The sequence below is a fragment of the Ranitomeya imitator genome, chromosome 2, assembly GCF_032444005.1.
Source record: "Ranitomeya imitator isolate aRanImi1 chromosome 2, aRanImi1.pri, whole genome shotgun sequence".
Lineage (NCBI taxonomy): Eukaryota > Metazoa > Chordata > Amphibia > Anura > Dendrobatidae > Ranitomeya > Ranitomeya imitator.
In genome coordinates, this window is record NC_091283.1 from 844,555,908 (window position 1) to 844,583,871 (window position 27,964).

Here is a 27,964-nt window from a genome sequence, read left to right on the forward strand (position 1 = left end):
AATTGGAGCATGCTCAGTTTAAAAAAACGGAATCCAGCGCCGGAATCCATCATTTTCTGGATCCGGCACCTTCCGGCTCCCATAGGCTTCCATTCTAGCAAACAGCCGGAAGCGCCGACGTTGCTATGGAGGTTTTTTCCAGAAACCGGAAATGGCAGATTTGCCGGATCCGGCGAAAACCAGACAAAACGCAATGTCATCCGGCGCAATCTGGCACTAATGCAAGTCTATGGGAAAAAAACTGGATCCGGCGGCAACATTCGCCAGATCCATTTTTTTTTTAATTTAGCCGGATTTAGCCTGACGGCGAAAATCTGATGTGTGAAAGTAGCCTAACACCTCTATCAGGGTCAGATTTACGCAGTTTTCTCATTTAATGCTTATTTGTACATTTCCTTTCCTCTGCCCAAGGTCACGATTTTACATTTATGTTTTTCATGGAAATTTGCATTTGTTACTTTCTCACCAAGAATAATTAATTGATCTTGTGAAGTTCTGCGGAACATGTTGGCGCTATATAAATAGAGAATAACATTATTTGTCTTCCGTTCCAGCATTCTTACAGAGAAGAGATGGCGATATCCCAGCTGGTGGTCCTTGCTTTGTGAGACCCCGGAGACTTCTTTGCCTCCTGGATTCTCGCTTGATAGTTTTTTGTTTTGTAAATCAATCTTGACGAAATGTTGCTTTTTACTCTCACTACCTTCTCTGTCCTGATTGCAAGCTCTGCAGGAAAGTGTGTTCCCAATAAAGCAGGCAAGTACCAGGTACCTTAGAGTATGTTCACATCTACAGGTTTTTATGAGGTTTTTTTCTGCAGAAAAAAACGTAACAATCGCAGTGGAAGTTACAGGCATTATTTAATGATTTTTTTGGCGCTAAGCTATAATGATAGGGGAAAAATTGAAATAAAACCAGTGAAATAATTAACGTGCTGAGTTTTTTTTAAACAGGTCTGAAAACTAAAGGAAAGATACGAACCTTCTGAATGAAGTTTTAGAAATCTCAGTTTTGCTGTTCCCCAAAAATGCATCTTCTTTTTCACAAAAACAAAACACATAAAAATGTTATGTGTGAACAAGCTCTTAAAGTCCAGTTCAATTTCTTCTGTTACGCCAATCATTTGATTTTTTCATACCCTTTGTTGCTGCATTTATATGATACAGTATAGATTAGTTATTAGCTAATCTGGGATTATTTGAAAGACAAAGAAAAACTGCATGAAAATGGAATTCTTCAAAGGGGCCATTAAATTTATAATATTCCAGTATTCTTTTTACACTTCCCAATTCCTTTTCGATTTATATTTGATTGTTAGTATTATCAATAAATATCACAAAAATGCCAAAATAATACAAAATACTCTATAATATAAAAATCATTTTAGTTTATATTTAGTGAATTAGGGATAATCCCATTTTGTCACCGTTTGTCTTCCAGATGTGATTATTGTTCATTGTTATCCTAAATCTATTGTGGCTAAAATTCCTGAGTGCCCGTACGGATGGGAGATCAACCAGCTGGCGCTCGGCGGGGTGTGTTATAATGGAATTATCGAGTCTGGTTATTATCAATTCACCATTCCTGATTTATCTCCAAGGAACAAATCCTATTGTGGAACACAATCTGATGTGAGTGATATTTTTTTATTCATAAATTCTTTAATTTGATAAATTCATTATTTTTTTTAAAGATTTTTCAAAAATGAATTAGAATTTTTTTAATCTAAATTTGATTCAAACAGTTTTAAAGGGAACCTGTCACCTGAATTTTCGGTCATATGGGTGGGATTTTCGGGTGTTTGATTCACCCTTTCCTTACCCGCTGGCTGCATGCTGGCTGCAATATTGGGTTGAAGTTCATGCTGTGCCCTCCGAAGTACACGCCTGCGCAAGGTGCCAGGTGTCAGCTGAATGGTGTAAAGCATGTTGTTATTGAACTCCAGAGCAGTGGAGACCTCTTTTCTTCAGTGATTAATCGCATCTCGCTATCGAACAGATGAATACTGGTTTGGGGGGTGTCCGGAGAATTACCGCCGATCCAGAATGTATTGTGCCTGATTTAAAATGTAGTTGAAGAGGAGAAATATTGCAATAGTTGTTGGGTCATTTTTCAGTGTTTTGGTCCCTTTTCCAGTGAAGGGTAATGTTAACACACTTTGATAAACTGACACTCTTAATGTTTTGCTCAGCTGTCCTGGCTCTAGTGCCGGGTTTTGCTTCTTGTCTCTATGGTAGTCTCGGTTATTGTGGTAGCACTATCGATGTCATCATGTAAAGTCTTTAAGGACCAGCTCAGGCACCTTCCCCTGCCTTAGCGTTCAGGAAGCATGGCACCCTGCTGCCACATACTTTTCCTGGAGTTAGCCTCATCTTCCTTTAGGCTCTGCTGCCGACAATGGTCTAATCATCTTCCCAGCTACTCCTGTCTACAATCCAGCAACCAGTTTATGCTGCTAAGCTCATTCCAACAATTCTTGGGCTGCTGTACTCTCGGTTCTACTGTATAACATTATACTAACAAGCTTGTCTCTTCTTTCATGATACTTTCCACTTTGGCTACTATGTTGTTCCTGTGAGTAAACAAATCTCTGCAAGCAAGTTACTAGTTTCCCTGTACATCTGTTATTCCAGTGTGCAACTGCACCTTAGCAAGCAAGATACCTAAACATCTCCCCTGTTCCTATTCAGTCGGCACATGTGGTCCAGCTGCATCTAGTGCTTCCAGCCCTGCTTGCCCATCTGCTGTACCGCACGCTCTGTTGTCTTAGTTGTCACTGATACCCATGCCGTCCAGCAAATTGAGATCCCCTGTATTAATGCCTCCAGTATGTGCTATTCACCCTGATATACAGCTTATGGAATTCAGCTCACCAAGTGAACAGCTAACAACGCTACCCACCGGCACAAAGCTCCATAAATACATGTGGTGACTGGTGACTAATTTATTGTGGAGGAACTTGGATGACTTCAAGGAGTCGTGATAAAGCCACGAAGGCGATCACATTCCATATTAATTACCATAAATTCGATATGAAATATCTAACAATCATTTGGTCAGGGACGTCTACATATTTTTGGTCATGTAACATATATTTACACCAAAGTACCGGAACATGCAAGGAGATATTGTAAAGTGTTGTTAAACATGTTCATAACTGAATATTCTACTATATAAGAACCAACCAGTAAGTGACTTTGATCTTTCTTCCAGTTCAAGAACCCAATCTACCATTTTTACAACTCGATAGTTTCCAATGACAGCACCCTGATCGTCAAAAGCCAGCCGGTGAATTACACTTTTACCTGCACTTATCAGTCCAATTACTTGGTCAGCCATGCTGCCTTTGACCAAAGGTACGTTTGTTCCTCAGCTGCTGCCACATTTCCAGTATTAATCCCCCAGGCGTCTTCCACTCATGTATGTTTCAGTCTTACATATTTTTTTCCTTCTTCTAGAGTAGCCACAGTCCATGTGAAGAATGGGAGTTCGGGATCATTTGAAAGCACATTGTCCCTCAATTTCTACTCTGTGAGTCTTTCAAACGTCCCTCTCTTCTCCTCCAACCACATCATTTCTTTTTCCTTGGTTTATGCCGGGCATTTATTTTTTAATGGTGTGTTTTATTTGTAAAATCATTGGTGGTCCTTTGTAGAGCAGAAATGGCTACACAAAGAGTCTCTGCTCAACGCTTTATTGCTATTAATTGGAAAATGTAATGCAACTTTTCTCCTGTGGGGGAACTGCAGAGAAATTGCACACTTTCATAGTTACATAGTCATTAAGGTTGAAGGAAGACTATATGTCCATCTAGTTCAACCCATAGCCTAACCTAACATGTTGATCCAGAGGAAGGCAAAAAAAACCCATGTGCAAAGAGTAAGCTCCACATTGGGGAAAAAAATTCCTTCCCGACTCCACATACGGCAATCAGACTAGTTCCCTGGATCAACGCCCTATCAAGGAATCTAGTGTATATACCCTGTAACATTATACTTTTCCAGAAAGGTATCCAGTCCCCTCTTAAATTTAAGTAATGAATCACTCATTACAACATCATACGGCAGAGAGTTCCATAGTCTCACTGCTCTTACAGTAAAGAATCCGCGTCTGTTATTATGCTTAAACCTTTTTTCCTCCAACCGCAGAGGATGCCCCCTTGTCCCTGTTTCAGGTCTATGATTTAAAAGATCATCAGAAAGGTCTTTGTACTGTCCCCTCATATATTTATACATTAAAATAAGATCACCCCTTAGTCTTCGTTTTTCCAAACTAAATAGCCCCAAGTGTAATAACCTATCTTGGTATTGCAGACCCCCCAGTCCTCTAATAACCTTGGTCGCTCTTCTCTGCACCCGCTCCAGTTCAGCTATGTCTTTCTTAAACACCGGAGACCAGAACTGTGCACAGTATTCTAAGTGTGGTCGAACTAGTGACTTGTATAGAGGTAAAATTATGTTCTCCTCATGAGCATCTATGCCTCTTTTAATGCATCCCATTATTTTATTTGCCTTTGTAGCAGCTGCCTGACACTGGCCACTGAATTTAAGTTTGTCATCAACCCATACACCCAGGTCTTTTTCATTGACGGTTTTGCCCAGAGTTTTAGAATTAAGCACATAATTATACATCTTATTACTTCTACCCAAGTGCATGACCTTACATTTATCCCCATTAAAGCTCATTTGCCATTTATCAGCTCAAGCTTCTAGTTTACATAAATCATCCTGTAATATAAAATTGTCCTCCTCTGTATTGATTACCCTGCAGAGTTTAGTGTCATCTGCAAATATTGAAATTCTACTCTGAATGCCCCCTACAAGGTCATTAATAAATATGTTAAAAAGAAGAGGGCCCAATACTGACCCCTGTGGTACCCCACTGCTAACCGCTACCCAGTCCGAGTGTGCTCCATTAATAACCACCCTTTGTTTCCTATCCCTGAGCCAGCTCTCAACCCACTTGCACATATTTTCCCCTATCCCCATTATTCTCATTTTATGTATCAACCTTTTGTGTGGCACCGTATCAAAAGCTTTTGAAAAGTCCATATACACTACATCCACTGGGTTCCCTTGGTCCAATCTGGAACTTACCTCTTCATAGAAACTGATCAAATTAGTCTGACATGAACGGTCCCTAGTAAACCCGTGCTGATACTGGGTCATGAGGTTATTCCTCTTCAGATACTCCAGTATAGCATCCCTTAGAATGCCCTCCAGTATTTTACCCACAGTAGAGGTTAAGCTTACTGGCCTATAATTTCCGAGTTCAGTTTTTGTCCCCTTTTTGAATATTGGCACCACATTTGCTATACGCCAGTCCTGTGGCACAGACCCTGTTATTATGGAGTCTTTAAAGATTAAAAATAATGGTCTATCAATGACTGTACTTAATTCCTGCAGTACTCGAGGGTGTATCCCATCCGGGCCCGGAGATTTGTCAATTTTAGTGATTTTTAGACGCCGCCGCACTTCCTGCTGGGTTAAGCAGGTGACATTTAATTGGGAATTTTTATCACTAGACATTTTGTCTGCCATGGGATTTTCTTGTGTAAATACTGATGAAAAAAAGTCATTTAGCATATTGGCTTTTTCCTCATCCTCATCCACCATCTCACCCAGACTATTTTTAAGGGGGCCAACACTATCATTTTTTAGTTTCTTACTATTTATGTAGTTAAAGAATATTTTAGGATTATTTTTACTCTCTCTGGCAATGAGTCTCTCTGTCTCAATCTTTGCTGCCTTGATTTGCTTTTTACAGAATTTATTTAATTTTCTGTATTTATTTAATGCCTCCTCACTACCTACTTCCTTTAATTCTCTAAATGCTTTCTTTTTGTCACTTATTGCGCCCCTTACAGCTCTATTTAGCCATATTGGTTTCCTCCTATTTCTAGTATGTTTATTCCCATACGGTATATACTGTGCACAGGTCCTATCCAGGATGCTAATAAACGTCTCCCATTTTCTTTGTGTATTTTTGTGTCTCAGGATATCGTCCCAGTTAATTGCACCAAGATCCTCTCTCATCCGTTGGAAATTTGCCCTCCTGAAGTTTAGTGTCCTTGTAACCCCTCTACTACACATCTTTTTAAAGGATACTTGAAAACTTATTATTTTGTGATCGCTATTTCTCAAGTGACCCCCAACCCTTATATTTGATATGCGGTCTGGCCTGTTGGTTAATATTAGGTCTAGCAGTGCCCCCCTTCTTGTTGGGTCCTGAACCAGTTGTGAAAGGTAATTGTCTCTCATAATTGTCAAAAACTGATTACCTTTGCTGGAACTGCAGGTTTCTATTCCCCAATCTATTTCAGGGTAGTTGAAGTCCCCCATAATAATGACTTCTCCTTGAGTCGCAGCTTCTGCCTAGTTCACCGCAGGTTACAGCTGCTAATTGGATTCTTAGCCTCGGGATAAACTGCAATCACCTAGTTTTCAATGAAAGTTTCTAACAAAAAATGAACATCAAAAAGGGTGTCAAAGATTTGAAAAACATGGCTGCTTTCTTCACATCTCTCCATAGGTTCTGTCTGAGATGTCTGCTCTGCTTTATTGAAGTGGATAGATTTGAGTTGCAATGTTACTTAATCTCGGTCTCTGGTTCAGTTGGCCCTTCCCCGGGATTATAGTTTCTGGCTCAGTTGGCCCTTCCCCTGGAAATTGGTTTCTAGCTCAGTTGGTCCTTCCACTGGATCTTAGTTTCTAGCTCAGTTGGTCCTTCCACTGGATCTTAGTTTCTTGCTCAGTTGGTCCTTCCACTGGATCTTAGTTTCTAGCTCAGTTGGCCCTTCCACTGGATCTTAGTTTCTAGCTCAGTTGGTCCTTCCACTGGATCTTAGTTTCTAGCTCAGTTGGTCCTTCCACTGGATCTTAGTTTCTAGCTCAGTTGGTCCTTCCACTGGATTTTAGTTTCTGGCTCAGTTGGTCCTTCCACTGGGTGTTGGTTTCTGGCTCAGTTGGCCCTTTCCCTGGATTTTAGTTTCTGGCTCAGTTGGCCCTTCCCCTGGATCTTGGATTCTAGCTCAGTTGGGCCTTCCCATGGATATTGGCCTCTGGTTTAGTTGCCCCTTACACTGGATTGTGCTCTCTAGAACAGTCACCCCTTCCCTTAGATCTTGGCCTATGCATAATTTGCCTATTCCTCTGAATCTTGGTTTCTGGCTCAGTTGGTCCTTCCCCTGGGTCTTTGATTTCTGTCTCAGTTGGCCCTTTCCCTGGATTTTGGTTTCTGACCTCAGTTGGCCCTTCCCCTGGATTTAGTTTCTGGCTATGTTGGCTCTTTCCTTGGATCTTAGTTTCTGTCTCAGTTGGCCCTTCTCCACGATCTTGGTTTCTGGCTCAGTTGGCCCTTCCCCTGGATCTTGGTTTCTGCTCGGTTGGCCCTTCCCCTGGATATTGGTTTCTGGCTCAGTTGGCCCTTCCCCTGGATTTTAGTTTCTGGCTGCATTGGCCCTTCTCCTAGATCTTAGTTTCTGTCTGCGTTGGCTCGTCCCATTCATATTGCCCTCTGGCTTGGTTGCCCTTTACACTGGATTGTGGTCTCTAGATCAGTCACCCCTTCCTTTGGATCTTGGTGTATGTATCATTTGCCCATTTCCCTGGATCTTGGTCTCTGGCTCAGTTGCCCCTAGCCCTGGATCTTGGTGTGTGGCTTAGTTCCCCTACTCCTGGATCTTGGTATTTGACTTAGATCCCTCTTCCCCTGCATTATGGTCTCTGGACCAGTCATCACTTCCCCAAGTTCTTAGTCTTTGGCTCTGTTGCCCCTTACCCTAGATCTTGGCTTCTGCTTCAGTTGCCCCTTTCCCCAGGCTCTTGGTCTCTGGCTCAGTCACCCCTTCCTCAGGACCATGGTCCTATGGACAGATGTAGCACTGTTTTTGAAGGATGCCACCAAGTTTTCTAATCCTGGAAACACTAATCCACCATGTCACGTCTGCTGAACCAAATGACATTTTTCAAGAGTTAAAATTATTCAAAAACATCCACACCATCCAACACCAAATAGATAGTTTGGCAATTCATGCCTTTTCATTAAACACTTGTTCTGGAGACCTTTGGCATAGTCTCTTGGAAAAATCAGAATGGTAGATATTCTATGGCCTAAAATCTAGGCAAATTCCCAGAATGACTATATGGAATGTGCCTAATGTATGATGTGTTTTAGACACATTTCATATCTGCCTCAATAGTTCTGAAAAGTGACAAGAAATATAAAGGTGAGAGGTAAAAGGATGAATAACATAACTCAAACTTTTAAAGATGTTGACTATTGTAGACCAGAAATACATTTGTTCTCCGACCACAGAAGAGAAGATTAGTTCCAGCTAAAAATTCCTACATAAATGTTTTTTTATTTGGATGCATATACATGGAGTAAAAAAAGTCACAAATGTATACAAAGTCTTCAACGATGTTCTGTAAATGGTCTTAGAAGGACAGTCCCCCATCTTAAACATGGTGTCCCTCTAAAGCGTCTTATTGTAGGGCAATAAAAAAAACTACATATATACAGTGGCATGTAAACGTTTGGGCACCCCTGGTCAACATTACTGTTCTGGTTAACAGTTAAGCAAGTTGAAGATTAAATTATTTCTAAAAGGCCTAAAGTTAAACATGACACGTTTCCTTTGTATTTTAGCAAAAAAAATGTACCGGTAATCTTTTATATTTTAAATATTAGAAAAAAGGAAAATTGGCCTATGCAAAATTGTGGGCACCCTGCATGGTTAGTACCTAGCAGCGCTCCCTTTTGCAAGTATCACAGCTTGTAAACGCTTTTTGCAGCCAGACAAGTATCTTTCAATTCTTGTTTGAGGGATTTTCCTCCATTCTTCCTTTGAATATTCCTCCAGTTCTGTGAGATTCCTGGGGCATCGTGCATTATCTGCTATTTTGAGGTCTTGCCACAGATTTTCAATGATGATCAGATCAGGGGACTGTGAGGGCCATTGTAAAACCTTCAGCTTGCGCCTTTCGAGTTCGTGTATTGTGGACTGTGACGTGAGTTTAGGATCACTATCCATTTGTAGAAGCCATCCTCTTCCTCTTCTCATCTTCAGCTTCTTTTACAGATGGTCTTATGTTTGCATCAAGAATTTGTTGAAATTGAAATTTCATCGAATCCATTCTTTCCTCTACCAGTAAAATGTTCCCTGTGCCATTGGCTGCAACACAACCTCAAAGCAAGATTGATCCACACCCATGCTTAATAGTGGGCGAGATGTTCTTTTCCTGAAATTCTGTGCTCTTTTCTCTCCACACATTTCTGTGATCATTGTGGCCAAAAAAGTTCTATTTTATCCTCATCGGTCCACAGGAATTGTTTCCAAAATGCATAAGGCTTGTTTAGGTGTTCTTTAGCATACTTCTGACGCTGAATTTTATGGTGAGGACGCAGGAGAGGTTTTCTTTTGATGTCTCTTCCTTGAAGGTCATATTTGTGCAGGTGTCTGTGAACAGTAGAACAATGTACCACAACTCCAGAGTCTGTTAAATCTTTCTGAAGGTATTTTGCAGTCAAGCGGGGGTTCTGATTTGCCTCCCTTGCAATCTTTTGAGCAGCTCTCACTGAAATTTTGCTTGGTCTTCCAGACCTTATCTTGACCTCCTCTCTTCTTGGTAGTGGCCATTTCTTAATTACATTTTGCACTGAGGAAAAGGAAACCTGGGGATGCTTTGCTATCTTCTTGTAGCCTTCTCATGCTTTGTGGGCCTCCACCATTTTAATTTTCAGAGTTCTAGGCAGCAGCTTAGAAGAACCCATGGCTGAAGAATTTTGGCACAAAGTGAGAGGAGGCTGGGTTTGTATAAAGCTTTAGAGATTTACATCACCCGGCCTTTCCTAACGAGGATAGTGAACAAACCATAACCCTAGCAGGCTAATTAAGGTCTGAAACCTTGGTCAAAGTTATGTGATCTCCAAGGGTGCCCAAACATTTGCATCGGTCCATTTTTCCTTTTATAATTATGTAAAAGATAAAAATATAAATACTTTTTGCCTAAAATCCAGAGGAAATGTGTCATCTTTAACTTTAGGCCGTTTAGAGATCATTTTATCTTCAACTTGCTTAAGTATTCACAATAACAGGAATTTTGACCAGGGGTGCACAAATGTTTACATGTCATCGTAAATTGTAATTTTTTTGTCAAGTTACAATCCTCCTCTACTATGTAGATAATTCCATTCATTTTTATTTGTCTTGTGTTACTGGTTATTTCTGTTGAATTTTTCTGTTTGGAAAGAATGCCAAGTTTTCAACCCAAAAAGAAGCCCCATTCGTGGTGGACACATCAGATATTGGATCAGATCTATTTGCTGGGGTTGAAGCCAAAGGAATTAGCAACAGGTACAAAAAAAAGAGCAAAATCGATTTATGTGCTGAAATAAACTGTGTAGAGCAACGTCAATGTAATGCCAGGAGGGGGCAGGGAAAGCTTTACATTACAGGTAGTGTATTCTTGGCAAGGACACTATGGGGGGTGTACACTGCACAGCACTGCAGGGTCCAAGATCACACAGATTTTTCAGTGGTAAATTGTGGTATTATTTGAGAAACTAATTATATGTTGAAATGATATGGCTGAAGTTTTTATTGGACACACACTGCACATGATTTTCTCATTTTACGGCAGCATTATGTGGCCTACTTACAGTATGGCAGAATATTCTTTGCACTATATATTGCTGCCATGCTTTTATGTTTTCAGAATTTACAAAAAAAATTGTGGAAAATGGTAAAAAAAAAAAAAAAAAAGACCTTACTTCTGCAGAAAGGAGACTTTACTCATCATGTTTTCTCTTTATGTGATGTAGATTTAAAGTTGTTCTGAACTATTGCTGGGCCACTCCATCTGCTGACTATGCATATCACATTCAATGGCAACTAATAAGCAAGGGGTAAGACGCAAAACAAATAGCATGTCATGTATAACACCTGAAAACATGCAAGAACCAAATACCGTATGTATTGCTCATATTTTCATCATGATATATATACATTAATGCTCTGCTAAGCATACTGATCAGCCAAAAGATTTTGACTATGATAGATAGAAAACTATAAGCATATAACTGTCCTGTAGGTAGAAAAATATAACTACTATACTATAATACTGCTCCTAAGTACAAGAATATAACTACTATAATACTGCTCCTTTATGCAAGAATATAACTACTGTAATACTGCTCCTATGTACAAGAATATAACCACTATAATACTGCTCCTATATACAAGAATATAACTACTATAATACTGCCCCTATGTACAAGAATATAACTACTATAATACTGCCCCTATGTACAAGAATATAACTACTATAATACTGCCCCTATGTACAAGAATATAACTACTATAATACTGCTCCTATGTACAAGAATATAACTACTATAATACTGCTTCTATGTACAAGAATATAACTACTATAATACTGCTCCTATGTACAAGAATATAACTACTATAATACTGCTTCTATGTACAAGAATATAACTACTATAATACTGCTCCATATGTACAAGAATATAACTACTGTAATACTGCTCCCTATGTAAAAGAATATAACTATTATAATACTGCCCCTATGTACAAGAATATAACTACTATAATACTGCCCCTATGTACAAGAATATAACTACTATAATACTGCTCCTATGTACAAGAATATAACTACAATAATACTGCCCCTATGTACAAGTATATAACTACTATAATACTGCTCCAATGTACAAGAATATAACTATTATAATACTGCTCCTATGTACAAGAATATAACTACTATAATACTGCCCCTATGTACAATAATATAACTACTATAATACTGCTCCAATGTACAAGAATATAACTACTATAATACTGCCCCTATGTACAAGAATATAACTACTATAATACTGCTCCTATGTACAAGAATATAACTACAATAATACTGCCCCTATGTACAAGTATATAACTACTATAATACTGCCCCTATGTACAAGAATATAACTACTATAATACTGCTCCTATGTACAAGAATATAACTACTATAATACTGCCCCTATGTACAAGAATATAACTACAATAATACTGCTCCCTATGTAAAAGAATATAACTATTATAATACTGCCCCTATGTACAAGAATATAACTACTATAATACTGCTCCTATGTACAAGAATATAACTACTATAATACTGCTCCTATGTACAAGAATATAACTACAATAATACTGCCCCTATGTACAAGTATATAACTACTATAATACTGCTCCAATGTACAAGAATATAACTATTATAATACTGCTCCTATGTACAAGAATATAACTACTATAATCCTGCTCCTATGTACAAGATATAACTACTATAATACTGCTCCTATGTACAAGAATATAACTACTATAATACTGCTCCCTATGTACAAGAATATAACTACTATAATACTGCCCCTATGTACAAGAATATAACTACTATAATCCTGCTCCTATGTACAAGATATAACTACTATAATACTGCTCCTATGTACAAGAATATAACTACTATAATACTGCTCCCTATGTACAAGAATATAACTACTATAATACTGCCCCTATGTACAAGAATATAACTACTATAATCCTGCTCCTATGTACAAGATATAACTACTATAATACTGCTCCTATGTACAGGAATATAACTACTATAATACTGCTCCTATGTACAGGAATATAACTACTGTAATACTGCTCCTATGTACAGGAATATAACTACTATAATACTGCCTCTATGTGCAAGAATATAACTACTATAATACTGCTCCTATGTACAGGAATATAACTACTATAATACTGCTCCTATGTACAGGAATATAACTACTATAATACTGCCCCTATGTACAAGAATATAACTACTATAATACTGCCTCTATGTACAAGAATATAACTACTATAATACTGCCCCTATGTACAAGAATATAACTACTATAATACTGCCTCTATGTACAAGAATATAACTACTATAATACTGCTCCTATGTACAGGAATATAACTACTATTATACTGCTCCTATGTACAGGAATATAACTACTATTATACTGCTCCTATGTACAGGAATATAACTACTATAATACTGCCCCTACGTACAAGAATATAACTACTATAATACTGCTCCTATGTACAAGAATATAACTACTATAATACCGCCCCTATGTACAAGAATATAACTACTATAATACCGCCCCTATGTACAAGAATATAACTACTATAATACTGCCCCTATGTACAAGAATATAACTACTATAATACTGCCCCTATGTACAAGAATATAACTACTATAATACTGCCTCTATGTACAAGAATATAACTACTATAATACTGCTCCTATGTTCAAGAATATAACTACTATAATACTGCCCCTATGTACAAGAATATAACTACTATAATACTGCCCCTATGTACAAGAATAATAATAATAATAATAATAATAATTTTTATTTATATAGCGCCAACATATTCCGCAGCGCTTTACAAATTATAGAGGGGACTTGTACAGACAATAGACATTACAGCATAACAGAAATCACAGTTCAAAATAGATACCAGGAGGAATGAGTGCCGTGCTGCTCGCAAGCTTACAAACTATGAGGAAAAGGGGAGACACGAGAGGTGGATGGTAACAATTGCTATAGTTATTCGGACCGGCCATAGTGTAAGGCTCGGGTGTTCATGTAAAGCTGCATGAACCAGTTAACTGCCTAAGTATGTAGCGTACAGACACAGAGGGCTATTAACTGCATAAAGTGAATGAGAACATGATGCGAGGAACCTGATTGTTTTTCTTTTTTTTTAATATAAATAGGCCACACAGGGATCGTTAGGTTAATACATTGAGGCGGTAGGCCAGTCTGAACAAATGAGTTTTTAGGGTACGCTTAAAACTGTGGGGATTGGGGATTAATCGTATTAACCTAGGTAGTGCATTCCAAAGAATCGGCGCAGCACGTGTAAAGTCTTGGAGACGGGAGTGGGAGGTTCTGATTATTGAGGATGCTAACCTGAGGTCATTAGCGGAGCGGAGGGCACGGGTAGGGTGGTAGACTGAGACCAGAGAGGAGATGTAGGGTGGTGCAGAGCCATGGAGTGCTTTGTGGATGACGGTAGTAGTTTTGTACTGGATTCTGGAGTGGATGGGTAGCCAGTGTAATGACTGGCACAAGGTAGAGGCATCGGTGTAACGGTTGAATATAGAATATAACTACTATAATACTGCCCCTATGTACATGAATATAACTACTATAATACTGCCCCTATGTACAAGAATATCACTACTATAATACTGCTCCTATGTACAAGAATATAAATACTATAATACTGCCCCTATTTACAAGAATATAACTACTATAATACTGCCCCCTATGTACAAGAATATAACTACTATAATACTGTTCCTATGTACAAGAATATAACTACTATAATACTGCCCCTATGTATAAGAATATAACTACTATAATACTGCCCCTGTATACAAGAATATTGCTATTCTTATATAATATAATATATATAATATTGTTATGGCCAAGTTCAGAATCATTCTATCTGTAATTTACCTTCTATTATTGCTGTGCACTTTTCATTATTGTACAATTTCCCATATAATTTCTAGTATTTGATTGCTTACACATATTTGTGTCTGGTGTTGACGGATTCTCCATATATTCGATGTGTGCAGGTGTCCATCAGATGATACAATTATTGTGCATGAAAATGGGAAGAACAGCCGTGCAACTTTCCAGTTTAATGCCTTCCGCTTCCAGAACGTCCCCAAATTATCCAAAGTCTGGCTGCATTGTGAGACATATCTTTGTGACAGTGAGAAGTTCTCCTGCCCTGTGGTAAGAAAATAACTATTCCTACTATTTTAGGAATTTCAAGTCATTTCCTTATCTGACACTTGTTATGACCCCTAGGTGAGATACGGATGACGGATGAGCTTGGAATCTTCTAAAATTAAAATGTAACATATGATCCTTCCATAAATCTTGGTATTCGCAGAGATCCCCTGTCATGATCCCAATGGCAGGGGATCACAAAAGGACAAGCACAAAAACAAAACAAGCTCTAGGGTGATGGAACCTGAGCTGACCGCGATCCTGAACCTAAACACACAACTAGCAGTAGCCGGGGAACGTGCCTACGATGATTCCTAGACGTCTCGCGCCAGCCGAAGGATTAACTTCCCCTATAAGAAGAAACACAGACCTCACTTGCCTCCAGAGAAACACCCCACAGAAATAGCAGCCCCCCACATGTAATAACGGTGAAATGAGAGGAAAGCACATACGTAGTTATGAAAATAGAATCAGCAAAAATGAGGCCCACTAAAGCTAGATAGCAGAGGATACAAAAGTAAACTGCGCGGTCAGCGAAAAACCCTTCAAAAAACCATCCTGAAATTACTTGAACTCATGTGCCAACTCATGGAACATGAAGAGTAATTTCAGCCCACTAGAGCAACCAGCAGCAAGGAATCACATATCTGCAAGCTGGACTAAGACAAAAATTAAGCAAAACGTGGAACAGGAAAATCAAAACTTAGCTTGTCCTGAAGATAACAGACGCAGGGAGCAGAGGTAAAAAGACACGCTGATTACATTGATAGCCGGCGAGGAAATGACAAAAAAGCCAGGTTAAATAGGAAACTCCCATAACCTGATGGAACAGGTGGACACCAGAGACCGCAGAGAACACAAGTCACCCAGTACCATCAGTAACCACCAGAGGGAGCCCAAAAACAGAACTCACAACACTCCCCCTAGTGGTGGCTGCAAACAGAATCTTATCATGTAGATTCGTGCTCAAAAGTTTACATACCCCGGCAGAATTTTTGCTTTCTTGGCCTTTTTTCAGAGAATATGAATGGTAACACCAAAACGTTTTCTCCACTCATGGTTAGTGGTTGGGTGAAGCCATTTATTGAGAGACTACTGTGTTTTCTAATGACAACCCAAAACATCCAAGAGGATGTAATGGCTTTCTTCTGGCGACTCAATCATGCAGCCCATTTTTCTTCACGTGCCTCCTTATTGTCCACACCGCTAGTTTTCAGAGAGTCCTGTATTTCAGCTAATGTTATTTGTGGGTTTTTCATTGCATCCCGAACAATATTCATGGCATTTGCCACAGGTCACAGGTGAGGATGTTCCCTTTACTAGCCATTCAAACCCATTTGTCTCAACTTCTATGCATGTTATCGGCCAAAATCACCAGGGAATGTAAATTTTTGATCAGGGTAATTTGGATGTTTTGGGAGGTCATTATGATTTAAAGAGAGAAAACACAGTAGACTATAAATGGCTTCAATCAACCACTAACCATGAGTGCAGAAAAAGTTTTGGTGTCACATTTCATATTCTCTGAAAAAAGGCAAAGAAAGCAAAAATTATGCTGGGGTATGTAAACTTTTGTCCACAACTGTATTTAAAAAAACAAAAAAAACAACTGTATTTATATACAGGGAGCTCCCCCTAGTGGTGGCTGCAGACAGGATCTTATCATGTATCTCTGTATACAGGGAGCTCCCCCTAGTGGTGGCTGCAGACAGGATCTTATCATGTATCTCTGTATACAGGGAGCTCCCCCTAGTGGTGACTGCAGACAGGATCTTATCATGTATCTCTGTATAGAGGGAGCTCCCCCTAGTGGTGACTGTAGACAGGATCTTATCATGTATCTCTGTATACAGGGAGCTCCCCCTAGTGGTGGCTGCAGACAGGATCTTATCATTTATCTCTGTATACAGGGAGCTCCCCCTAGTGGTGGCTGCAGACAGAATCTTATCATGTATCTCTGTATACAGGGAGCTCCCCTAGTGGTGACTGCAGACAGAATCTTATCATGTATCTCTGTATACAGGGAGCTCCCCCTAGTGGTGGCTGCAGACAGGATCTTATCATGTATCTCTGTAAACAGGGAGCTCCCCCTAGTGGTGGCTGCAGACAGAATCTTATCATGTATCTCTGTATACAGGGAGCTCCCCCTAGTGGTGGCTGCAGACAGGATCTTATCATGTATCTCTGTATACAGGGAGCTCCCCCTAGTGGTGGCTGCAGACAGGATCTTATCATGTATCTCTGTATACAGGGAGCTCCCCCTAGTGGTGGCTGCAGACAGAATCTTATCATGTATCTCTGTATACAGGGAGCTCCCCCTAGTGGTGGCTGCAGACAAAATCTTATCATGTATCTCTGTATACAGGGAGCTCCCCCTAGTGGTGGTTGCAGACAGAATCTTATCATGTATCTCTGTATACAGGGAGCTCCCCCTAGTGGTGTCTGCAGACAGGATCTTATCATGTATCTCTGTATACAGGGAGCTCCCCCTAGTGGTGGTTGCAGACAGAATCTTATCATGTATCTCTGTAAACAAGGAGCTCCCCCTAGTGGTGACTGCAGACAAGATCTTATCGTGTATCTCTATATACAGGGAGCTCCCCCTAGTGGTGTCTGCAGACAGGATCTTATCATGTACCTCTGTATACAGGGAGCTCCCCCTAGTGGTGGCTGCAGACAGGATCTTATCATGTACCTCTGTATACAGGGAGCTCCCCCTAGTGGTGGCTGCAGACAGAATCTTATCATGTATCTCTGTATACAGGGAGCTCCCCCTAGTGGTGACTGCAGACAGGATCTTATCATGTATCTCTGTATACAGGGAGCTCCAGCTAGTGGTGGCTGCAGACAGGATCTTATCATGTACCTCTGTATACAGGGAGCTCCCCCTAGTGGTGTTTGCAGACAGGATCTTATCATGTATCTCTGTATACAGGGAGCTCCCCCTAGTGGTGGCTGCAGACAGGATCTTCTCATGTATCTCTGTATACAGGGAGCTCCCCCTAGTGGTGGCTGCAGACAGGATCTTATCATGTATCTCTGTACACAGGGAGCTCCCCCTAGTGGTGACTGCAGACAGGATCATATCATGTATTTGTGTATACAGGGAGCTCCCCCTAGTGGTGACTGCAGACAGGATCTTATCATGTATCTCTGTATACAGGGAGCTCCCCCTAGTGGTGGCTGCAGACAGAATCTTATCATGTATCTCTGTATACAGGGAGCTCCCCCTAGTGGTGACTGCAGACAGGATCTTATCATGTATCTGTGTATACAGGGAGCTCCCCCTAGTGGTGACTGCAGACTGGATCTTATCATGTATCTCTGTATTCAGGGAGCTCCCCCTAGTGGTGGCTGCAGACAGAATCTTATCATGGATCTCTGTATACAGGGAGCTCCCCCTAGTGGTGGCTGCAGACAGAATCTTATGTATTTGTGTATACATGGAGCTCCCCCTAGTGGTGGCTGCAGACAAAATGTTATCATGTATTTCTGTACACAGGGAGCTCCCCCTAGTGGTGGCTGCAGACAGGATCTTATCATGTATCTCTGTATACAGGGAGCTCCCCCTAGTGGTGGCTGCAGACAGGATCTTATCATGTATCTCTGTATACAGGGAGCTCCCCCTAGTGGTGGCTGCAGACAGAATCTTACGTATCTCTGTATACAGGGAGCTCCCCCTAGTGGTGGCTGCAGACAGGATATTATCATGTATCTCTGTATACAGGGAGCCCCCCTAGTGGTGGCTGCAGACAGAATCTTATCATGTATCTCTGTATACAGGGAGCTCCCCCTAGTGGTGGCTGCAGACAGAATCTTATCATGTATCTCTGTATACAGGGAGCTCCCCCTAGTGGTGGCTGCAGACAGGATCTTATCATGTATCTCTGTATACAGGGAGCTCTCCCTAGTGGTGGCTGCAGACACGATCTTATCATGTGTCTCTGTATACAGGGAGCTCCCCCTAGTGGTGGCTGCAGATAGGATCTTATCATGTATCTCTGTATACAGGGAGCTCCCCTTAGTGGTGGCTGCAGATAGGATCTTATCATGTATCTCTGTATACAGGGAGCTCCCCTTAGTGGTGGCTGCAGACAGGATCTTATCATGTATCTCTGTATACAGGGAGCTCCCCTTAGTGGTGGCTGCAGACAGGATCTTATCATGTGTCTCTGTATACAGGGAGCTCCCCCTAGTGGTGGCTGCAGACAGGATCTTATCATGTATCTCTGTATACAGGGAGCTCCCCCTAGTGGTGTCTGCAGACAGAATCTTATCATGTATCTCTGTATACAGGGAGCTCCCCCTAGTGGTGTCTGCAGACAGAATCTTATCATGTATCTCTGTATACAGGGAGCTCCCCCTAGTGGTGGCTGCAGACAGGATCTTATCATGTATCTCTGTATACAGGGAGCTCTCCCTAGTGGTGGCTGCAGACACGATCTTATCATGTGTCTCTGTATACAGGGAGCTCCCCCTAGTGGTGGCTGCAGATAGGATCTTATCATGTATCTCTGTATACAGGGAGCTCCCCTTAGTGGTGGCTGCAGACAGGATCTTATCATGTATCTCTGTATACAGGGAGCTCCCCCTAGTGGTGGCTGCAGACAGGATCTTATCATGTATCTCTGTATACAGGGAGCTCCCCCTAGTGGTGTCTGCAGACAGAATCTTATCATGTATCTCTGTATACAGGGAGCTCCCCCTAGTGGTGTCTGCAGACAGAATCTTATCATGTATCTCTGTATACAGGGAGCTCCCCCTAGTGGTGGCTGCAGACAGGATCTTATCATGTATCTCTGTATACAGGGAGCTCTCCCTAGTGGTGGCTGCAGACACGATCTTATCATGTGTCTCTGTATACAGGGAGCTCCCCCTAGTGGTGGCTGCAGATAGGATCTTATCATGTATCTCTGTATACAGGGAGCTCCCCTTAGTGGTGGCTGCAGACAGGATCTTATCATGTATCTCTGTATACAGGGAGCTCCCCCTAGTGGTGGCTGCAGACAGAATCTTATCATGTATCTCTGTATACAGGGAGCTCCCCCTAGTGGTGGCTGCAGACAGGATCTTATCATGTATCTCTGTATACAGGGAGCTCCCCCTAGTGGTGTCTGCAGACAGAATCTTATCATGTATCTCTGTATACAGGGAGCTCCCCCTAGTGGTGTCTGCAGACAGAATCTTATCATGTATCTCTGTATACAGGGAGCTCCCCCTAGTGGTGGCTGCAGACAGGATCTTATCATGTATCTCTGTATACAGGGAGCTCTCCCTAGTGGTGGCTGCAGACACGATCTTATCATGTGTCTCTGTATACAGGGAGCTCCCCCTAGTGGTGGCTGCAGATAGGATCTTATCATGTATCTCTGTATACAGGGAGCTCCCCTTAGTGGTGGCTGCAGACAGGATCTTATCATGTATCTCTGTATACAGGGAGCTCCCCCTAGTGGTGGCTGCAGACAGGATCTTATCATGTATCTCTGTATACAGGGAGCTCCCCCTAGTGGTGTCTGCAGACAGAATCTTATCATGTATCTCTGTATACAGGGAGCTCCCCCTAGTGGTGTCTGCAGACAGAATCTTATCATGTATCTCTGTATACAGGGAGCTCCCCCTAGTGGTGGCTGCAGACAGGATCTTATCATGTATCTCTGTATACAGGGAGCTCCCCCTAGTGGTGGCTGCAGACAGGATCTTATCATGTATCTCTGTATACAGGGAGCTCCCCCTAGTGGTGGCTGCAGACAGGATCTTATCATGTATCTCTGTATACAGGGAGCTCCCCCTAGTGGTGTCTGCAGACAGAATCTTATCATGTATCTCTGTATACAGGGAGCTCCCCCTAGTGGTGGCTGCAGACAGGATCTTATCATGTATCTCTGTATACAGGGAGCTCTCCCTAGTGGTGGCTGCAGACACGATCTTATCATGTGTCTCTGTATACAGGGAGCTCCCCCTAGTGGTGGCTGCAGATAGGATCTTATCATGTATCTCTGTATACAGGGAGCTCCCCTTAGTGGTGGCTGCAGACAGGATCTTATCATGTATCTCTGTATACAGGGAGCTCCCCCTAGTGGTGGCTGCAGACAGGATCTTATCATGTATCTCTGTATACAGGGAGCTCCCCCTAGTGGTGGCTGCAGACAGGATCTTATCATGTATCTCTGTATACAGGGAGCTCCCCCTAGTGGTCGCTGCAGACAGGATCTTATCATGTATCTCTGTATACAGGGAGCTCCCCCTAGTGGTGGCTGCAGACAGGATCTTATCATGTATCTCTGTATACAGGGAGCTCCCCCTAGTGGTGTCTGCAGACAGAATCTTATCATGTATCTCTGTATACAGGGAGCTCCCCCTAGTGGTGGCTGCAGACAGAATCTTATGTATTTGTGTATACATGGAGCTCCCCCTAGTGGTGGCTGCAGACAAAATGTTATCATGTATTTCTGTACACAGGGAGCTCCCCTTAGCTGTGACTGCAGACAGGATCTTATCATGTATCTCTGTATACAGGGAGCTCCCCCTAGTGGTGTCTGCAGACAGAATCTTATCATGTATCTCTGTATACAGGGAGCTCCCCCTAGTGGTGGCTGCAGACAGGATCTTATCATGTATCTCTGTATACAGGGAGCTCCCCCTAGTGGTGTCTGCAGACAGAATCTTATCATGTATCTCTGTATACAGGGGCTCCCCCTAGTGGTGTCTGCAGACAGAATCTTATCATGTATCTCTGTATACAGGGGCTCCCCCTAGTGGTGTCTGCAGACAGAATCTTATCATGTATCTCTGTATACAGGGAGCTCCCCCTAGTGGTGGCTGCAGACAGGATCTTATCATGTATCTCTGTATACAGGGAGCTCCCCCTAGTGGTGTCTGCAGACAGAATCTTATCATGTATCTATGTATACAGGGAGCTCCCCCTAGTGGTGCCTGCAGACATAATCTTATCATGTATCTCTGTATACAGGGAGCTCCCCCTAGTGGTGGCTGCAGACAAAATGTTATCATGTATTTCTGTACACAGGGAGCTCCCCTTAGTTGTGACTGCAGACAGAAATCTTATCATGTATCTCTGTATACAGGGAGCTCCCCCTAGTGGTGGCTGCAGACTGGATCTTATCATGTATCTCTGTATACCGGGAGCTCCACCTAGTGGTGGCTGCAGACAGAATCTTACATATCTCTGTATACAGGGAGCTCCCCCTAGTGGTGGCTGCAGACAGGATCTTATCATGTGTCTCTGTATACAGGGAGCTCCCCCTAGTGGTGGCTGCAGACAGGATCTTATCATGTATCTCTGTATACAGGGAGCTCCCCCTAGTGGTGGCTGCAGACAGGATCTTATCATGTATCTCTGTATACAGGGAGCTCCCCCTAGTGGTGGCTGCAGACAGGATCTTATCATGTATCTCTGTATACAGGGAGCTCCCCCTAGTGGTGACTGCAGACAGGATCTTATCATGTATCTCTGCATACAGGGAGCTCCCCCTAGTGGTGACTGCAGACAGGATCTTATCATGTATCTTAGTATACAGGGAGCTCCCCCTAGTGGTGGCTGCAGACAGGATCTTATCATGTATCTCTGTATACAGGGAGCTCCCCCTAGTGGTGGCTGCAGACAGGATCTTATCATGTATCTCTTTAAACAGGGAGCTCCCCCTAGTGGTGGCTGTAGACAGGATCTTATCATGTATCTCTGTATACAGGGAGCTCCCCCTAGTGGTGGCTGCAGACAGGATCTTATCATGTATCTCTGTATACAGAGAGCTCCCCCTAGTGGTGGCTGCAGACAGGATCTTATCATGTATCTCTGTATACAGGGAGCTCCCCCTAGTGGTGACTACAGACAGGATCGTATGTATCTCTGTATACAGGGAGCTCCCCCTAGTGGTGACTACAGACAGGATCTTATCATGTATCTCTGTATACAGGGAGCTCCTCCTAGTGGTGGCTGCAGGCAGGATCTTATCATGTATCTCTGTATACAGTGAGCTCCCCGTAGTGGTGGCTGCAGACAGGATCTTATCATATATCTCTGTATACAGGGAGCTCCCCCCAGTGGTGACTACAGACAGGATCGTATGTATCTCTGTATACAGGGAGCTCCACCTAGTGGTGGCTGCAGACAGAATCTTACATATCTCTGTATACAGGGAGCTCCCCCTGGTGGTGGCTGCAGACAGGATCTTATCATGTGTCTCTGAATACAGGGAGCTCCCCCTAGTGGTGGCTGCAGACAGGATCTTATCATGTATCTCTGTATACAGGGAGCTCCCCCTAGTGGTGGCTGCAGACAGGATCTTATCATGTATCTCTGTATACAGGGAGCTCCCCCTAGTGGTGACTGCAGACAGGATCTTATCATGTATCTCTGCATACAGGGAGCTCCCCCTAGTGGTGACTGCAGACAGGATCTTATCATGTATCTTAGTATACAGGGAGCTCCCCCTAGTGGTGGCTGCAGACAGGATCTTATCATGTATCTCTGTATACAGGGAGCTCCCCCTAGTGGTGACTGCAGACAGGATCTTATCATGTATCTCTGTATACAGTGAGCTCCCCCTAGTGGTGGCTGCAGACAGGATCTTATCATATATCTCTGTATACAGGGAGCTCCTCCTAGTGGTGACTACAGACAGGATCGTATGTATCTCTGTATACAGGGAGCTCCACTTAGTGGTGGCTGCAGACAGAATCTTGCATATCTCTGTATACAGGGAGCTCCCCCTAGTGGTGGCTGCAGACAGGATCTTATCATGTGTCTCTGTATACAGGGAGCTCCCCCTAGTGGTGGCTGCAGACAGGATCTTATCATGTATCTCTGTATACAGGGAGCTCCCCCTAGTGGTGACTGCAGACAGGATCTTATCATGTATCTCTGCATACAGGGAGCTCCCCCTAGTGGTGACTGCAGACAGGATCTTATCATGTATCTTAGTATACAGGGAGCTCCCCCCAGTGGTGGCTGCAGACAGGATCTTATCATGTATCTCTTTATACAGGGAGCTCCCCCTAGTGGTGGCTGTAGACAGGATCTTATCATGTATCTCTGTATACAGGGAGCTCCCCCTAGTGGTGACTGCAGACAGGATCTTATCATGAATCTCTGTATACAGAGAGCTCCCCCTAGTGGTGGCTGCAGACAGGATCTTATCATGTATCTCTGTATACAGGGAGCTCCCCCTAGTGGTGACTACAGACAGGATCGTATGTATCTCTGTATACAGGGAGCTCCCCCTAGTGGTGACTACAGACAGGATCTTATCATGTATCTCTGTATACAGGGAGCTCCTCCTAGTGGTGGCTGCAGGCAGGATCTTATCATGTATCTCTGTATACAGTGAGCTCCCCGTAGTGGTGGCTGCAGACAGGATCTTATCATATATCTCTGTATACAGGGAGCTCCCCCCAGTGGTGACTACAGACAGGATCGTATGTATCTCTGTATACAGGGAGCTCCACCTAGTGGTGGCTGCAGACAGAATCTTACATATCTCTGTATACAGGGAGCTCCCCCTGGTGGTGGCTGCAGACAGGATCTTATCATGTGTCTCTGAATACAGGGAGCTCCCCCTAGTGGTGGCTGCAGACAGGATCTTATCATGTATCTCTGTATACAGGGAGCTCCCCCTAGTGGTGGCTGCAGACAGGATCTTATCATGTATCTCTGTATACAGGGAGCTCCCCCTAGTGGTGACTGCAGACAGGATCTTATCATGTATCTCTGCATACAGGGAGCTCCCCCTAGTGGTGACTGCAGACAGGATCTTATCATGTATCTTAGTATACAGGGAGCTCCCCCTAGTGGTGGCTGCAGACAGGATCTTATCATGTATCTCTGTATACAGGGAGCTCCCCCTAGTGGTGACTGCAGACAGGATCTTATCATGTATCTCTGTATACAGTGAGCTCCCCCTAGTGGTGGCTGCAGACAGGATCTTATCATATATCTCTGTATACAGGGAGCTCCTCCTAGTGGTGACTACAGACAGGATCGTATGTATCTCTGTATACAGGGAGCTCCACTTAGTGGTGGCTGCAGACAGAATCTTGCATATCTCTGTATACAGGGAGCTCCCCCTAGTGGTGGCTGCAGACAGGATCTTATCATGTGTCTCTGTATACAGGGAGCTCCCCCTAGTGGTGGCTGCAGACAGGATCTTATCATGTATCTCTGTATACAGGGAGCTCCCCCTAGTGGTGACTGCAGACAGGATCTTATCATGTATCTCTGCATACAGGGAGCTCCCCCTAGTGGTGACTGCAGACAGGATCTTATCATGTATCTTAGTATACAGGGAGCTCCCCCCAGTGGTGGCTGCAGACAGGATCTTATCATGTATCTCTTTATACAGGGAGCTCCCCCTAGTGGTGGCTGTAGACAGGATCTTATCATGTATCTCTGTATACAGGGAGCTCCCCCTAGTGGTGACTGCAGACAGGATCTTATCATGAATCTCTGTATACAGGGAGCTCCCCCTAGTGGTGACTACAGACAGGATCTTATCATGTATCTCTGTATACAGGGAGCTCCTCCTAGTGGTGGCTGCAGGCAGGATCTTATCTTGTATCTCTGTATACAGTGAGCTCCCCCTAGTGGTGGCTGCAGACAGGATCTTATCATATATCTCTGTATACAGGGAGCTCCCCCTAGTGGTGACTACAGACAGGATCGTATGTATCTCTGTATACAGGGAGCTCCCCCTAGTGGTGGCTGCAGACAGGATCTTATGTATTTCTGTACACACGGAGGAGCTCCCCCTAATTGTTGCTGTAGACTGAATCATATGTATCTACAGGAATCCATATATGCAGATCTCTGTTTAGAGATTTTTAATGATCTGTTTTATTTTGTCAGACATGTGGAAGACGGAGACAACAGAAGGAGCAGACAGGAGGTGTCTTAGTGGCAGAATTTATACTGCAGAGTACGTATCCCCGCTATATGAGCTTTCCTTGACCTGTAGTAGTCTTTCTTTTATTCTTTTCCCTTTTTTGGATCCACATCTGATTTTTCAATCACTCAAAGTTGCATGTCTAAGTTTGCTGCATTTGTCCAAAATGTCAGGTTGTCATTTAACTGCTAGTGATGAGTGAGTATACTCTTTGCTTGGGTTTTCCAGAGCACGCTCGGGTGGTCTCCGAGTATTTATGACTGCTTGGAGATTAAGTTTTCATTGCGCCAACTGAATGATTTACAGCTACTAGAGAGCCTGAGTACATGTGGGGGTTGCCTGGTTGCTAGGGAATCCTCACATGTAATCAGCCTGGCTAGTAGCTGTAAATCATCCAGCTGCCGGGGATGAAAACTATATCTCCAAGCAGTCATAAATACTCGGAGACCTCCCGAGCGTGTTCTGGAAAACCCGATCAGCGAGTACACTCGCTCATCACTAGTCATATTGCATTTCCAGCGGATCTTACCCCATAGAATTTATAATCCAGCCTGAAACCGATTGAATATCAATGTTTCCTTTTTGCTACTTTGGGCTCATGTATAATAATCTTGTTTTCCTCTTCTGCCATAGATTCGGCATCTTTCGGCTATCCCGGCCTTGCAGGTAAAGTTCATGACAACTGGCCCCAAATTTGACTCCATAAACCCCAACCTTAAAGGGGCATTCAAGAAGGAAAGCCCCATTGATCTCCAGACATGGGGACCCTGGATTTGTGTCTCCCCCACTGCTAAACGTAGTTCAAACACCATTACTTAATATAAAGTAGACCCCCAGAGCGGCACTCTGCTCTCCTGCCCAGAGGATGCACCCCCGATAATTTAGCATTTACCCCTTTATTATGGGGTTCTCTTCTTATGTGTAAGGGCTTATGAGGTGACCTCTGAGGTATCACCACTACTGGACTACAAATCTGGTGACATCCTCTCAGGACACTGGTGTGTTACGTTGTGTCACCCAGCTTTCCCAGGCTCAGATCAGACGAGCCGTGTATCTCAGAGCCTGGAATCTTGTATAACAGTGGTGATATCTCTCGCCTGTTCCCTCCCCAGTGGTCGTCCACCATCTGCTCCTGACTATGGGAATCTACAAGATGCTCACCTAAAAGAAGCCAACCGCAGGGCGACGTCCCAGGACACGAAGCCACCGCCGTCCTCGGCCGCCGCAGTCATACACACACCCTCAGGAATAAACTGGCCTCCGCTTCGCAGAACCTGAAGCTGGAACCCGTCCTGTACATCTGATTAGCAATCAAGCTGGACGCCACATTCAGATTCTTAAAGGGATCTCCGGTCCTATGTGAAGAAAGCTTCGCCATCAGCTCCTGCAGATCTCTGACCGACCTTGTGTTGTATTTTGTTACTATTTTCCAGATCTCTTCTTCAGGGAACATTTGTTTAGGTATAAAAAGCAAATAGTTCTCACAGCTGAGAGGTAACAATTGTATCCAGTCTGGACAATCCCCTGAGGCCCTCACACAGATTGTTGTCTGGACTGGATACAATTGTGTCACTTGTGAGACATCAAGTCCCTGCAGGCTTCATCCAGAATATTCCCATTCACTGACAGGAGGCAGAGCTCCTAAGAACGATGGGGAATATTTCACAATCTGCATTAGGAAGTGGGAAAACGTTTTCAATATATAATAAGTAAACTATAATGAGATAAACCCGGATTATACTGATTCGCAATGGTGCTTTACACTGTAAATAGACGTTTTCATCCTTGTAATCCTTATCGTTAGTGTGTGTGGAAAAAGACAAAAGATACATAAAAGAGATTTCTTACTGGCAACTTTGTCCAGAAAAATCTGTTGATTATCTAACAATCTAATATATATTAAAAAAAAAAAAATCTTGCCACAGTGAGATCGGTCAATAAGGCAGATCCTCAAAATGGCAAGAAAAAAAGAAAATGGTGCTTTGTATTTATACAGCATAACAGAGTTTAGTTCTAGATGCATTAAAGCTTTGTAATACACAAAGCCGCCACTAGCGGGCGCTCCCTGCAGACGGCGATACATGATAGGACTTAAAGGGGTTGTCTGAGACTTTCACATTGATGGCCAAGCCTTGCAATAGGTCATCAATATCTGATTTTTGGGGATGCTACACCCGGCGCCCTTTAGGATCAGCTGTTCCCGGTGCCGACATTACCCGGAC

General features: G+C 42.8%; 1 protein-coding gene across 1 annotated transcript; it reads left to right on the forward strand.

The window, feature by feature from the left end:
* Nucleotides 1–566: 566 nt before the first annotated feature.
* On the forward strand, nucleotides 567–27,593 carry TECTB (tectorin beta). Its single transcript, XM_069755928.1, has 10 exons — nucleotides 567–756; nucleotides 1,441–1,631; nucleotides 3,214–3,356; nucleotides 3,459–3,531; nucleotides 10,254–10,357; nucleotides 10,825–10,908; nucleotides 14,685–14,847; nucleotides 25,706–25,775; nucleotides 26,376–26,408; nucleotides 26,855–27,593. Exons 1-10 carry the CDS (start codon nucleotides 681–683, stop codon nucleotides 26,905–26,907), a joined length of 990 nt encoding a protein of 329 aa, XP_069612029.1. The 5' UTR covers nucleotides 567–680; the 3' UTR covers nucleotides 26,908–27,593.
* The last annotated feature ends 371 nt before the right edge of the window (nucleotides 27,594–27,964 follow it).

Excerpts from the sequence above, each read along its gene's own strand:
- TECTB (XM_069755928.1), top strand. The coding sequence starts at position 681 with ATGTTGCTTTTTACTCTCACTACCTTCTCTGTCCTGATTGCAAGCTCT. Across the intron at positions 3,357-3,458 it reads CATGCTGCCTTTGACCAAAG|AGTAGCCACAGTCCATGTGA; the intron begins GTACGTTTGTTC and ends TCCTTCTTCTAG. Across the intron at positions 25,776-26,375 it reads GGCAGAATTTATACTGCAGA|ATTCGGCATCTTTCGGCTAT; the intron begins GTACGTATCCCC and ends CTTCTGCCATAG.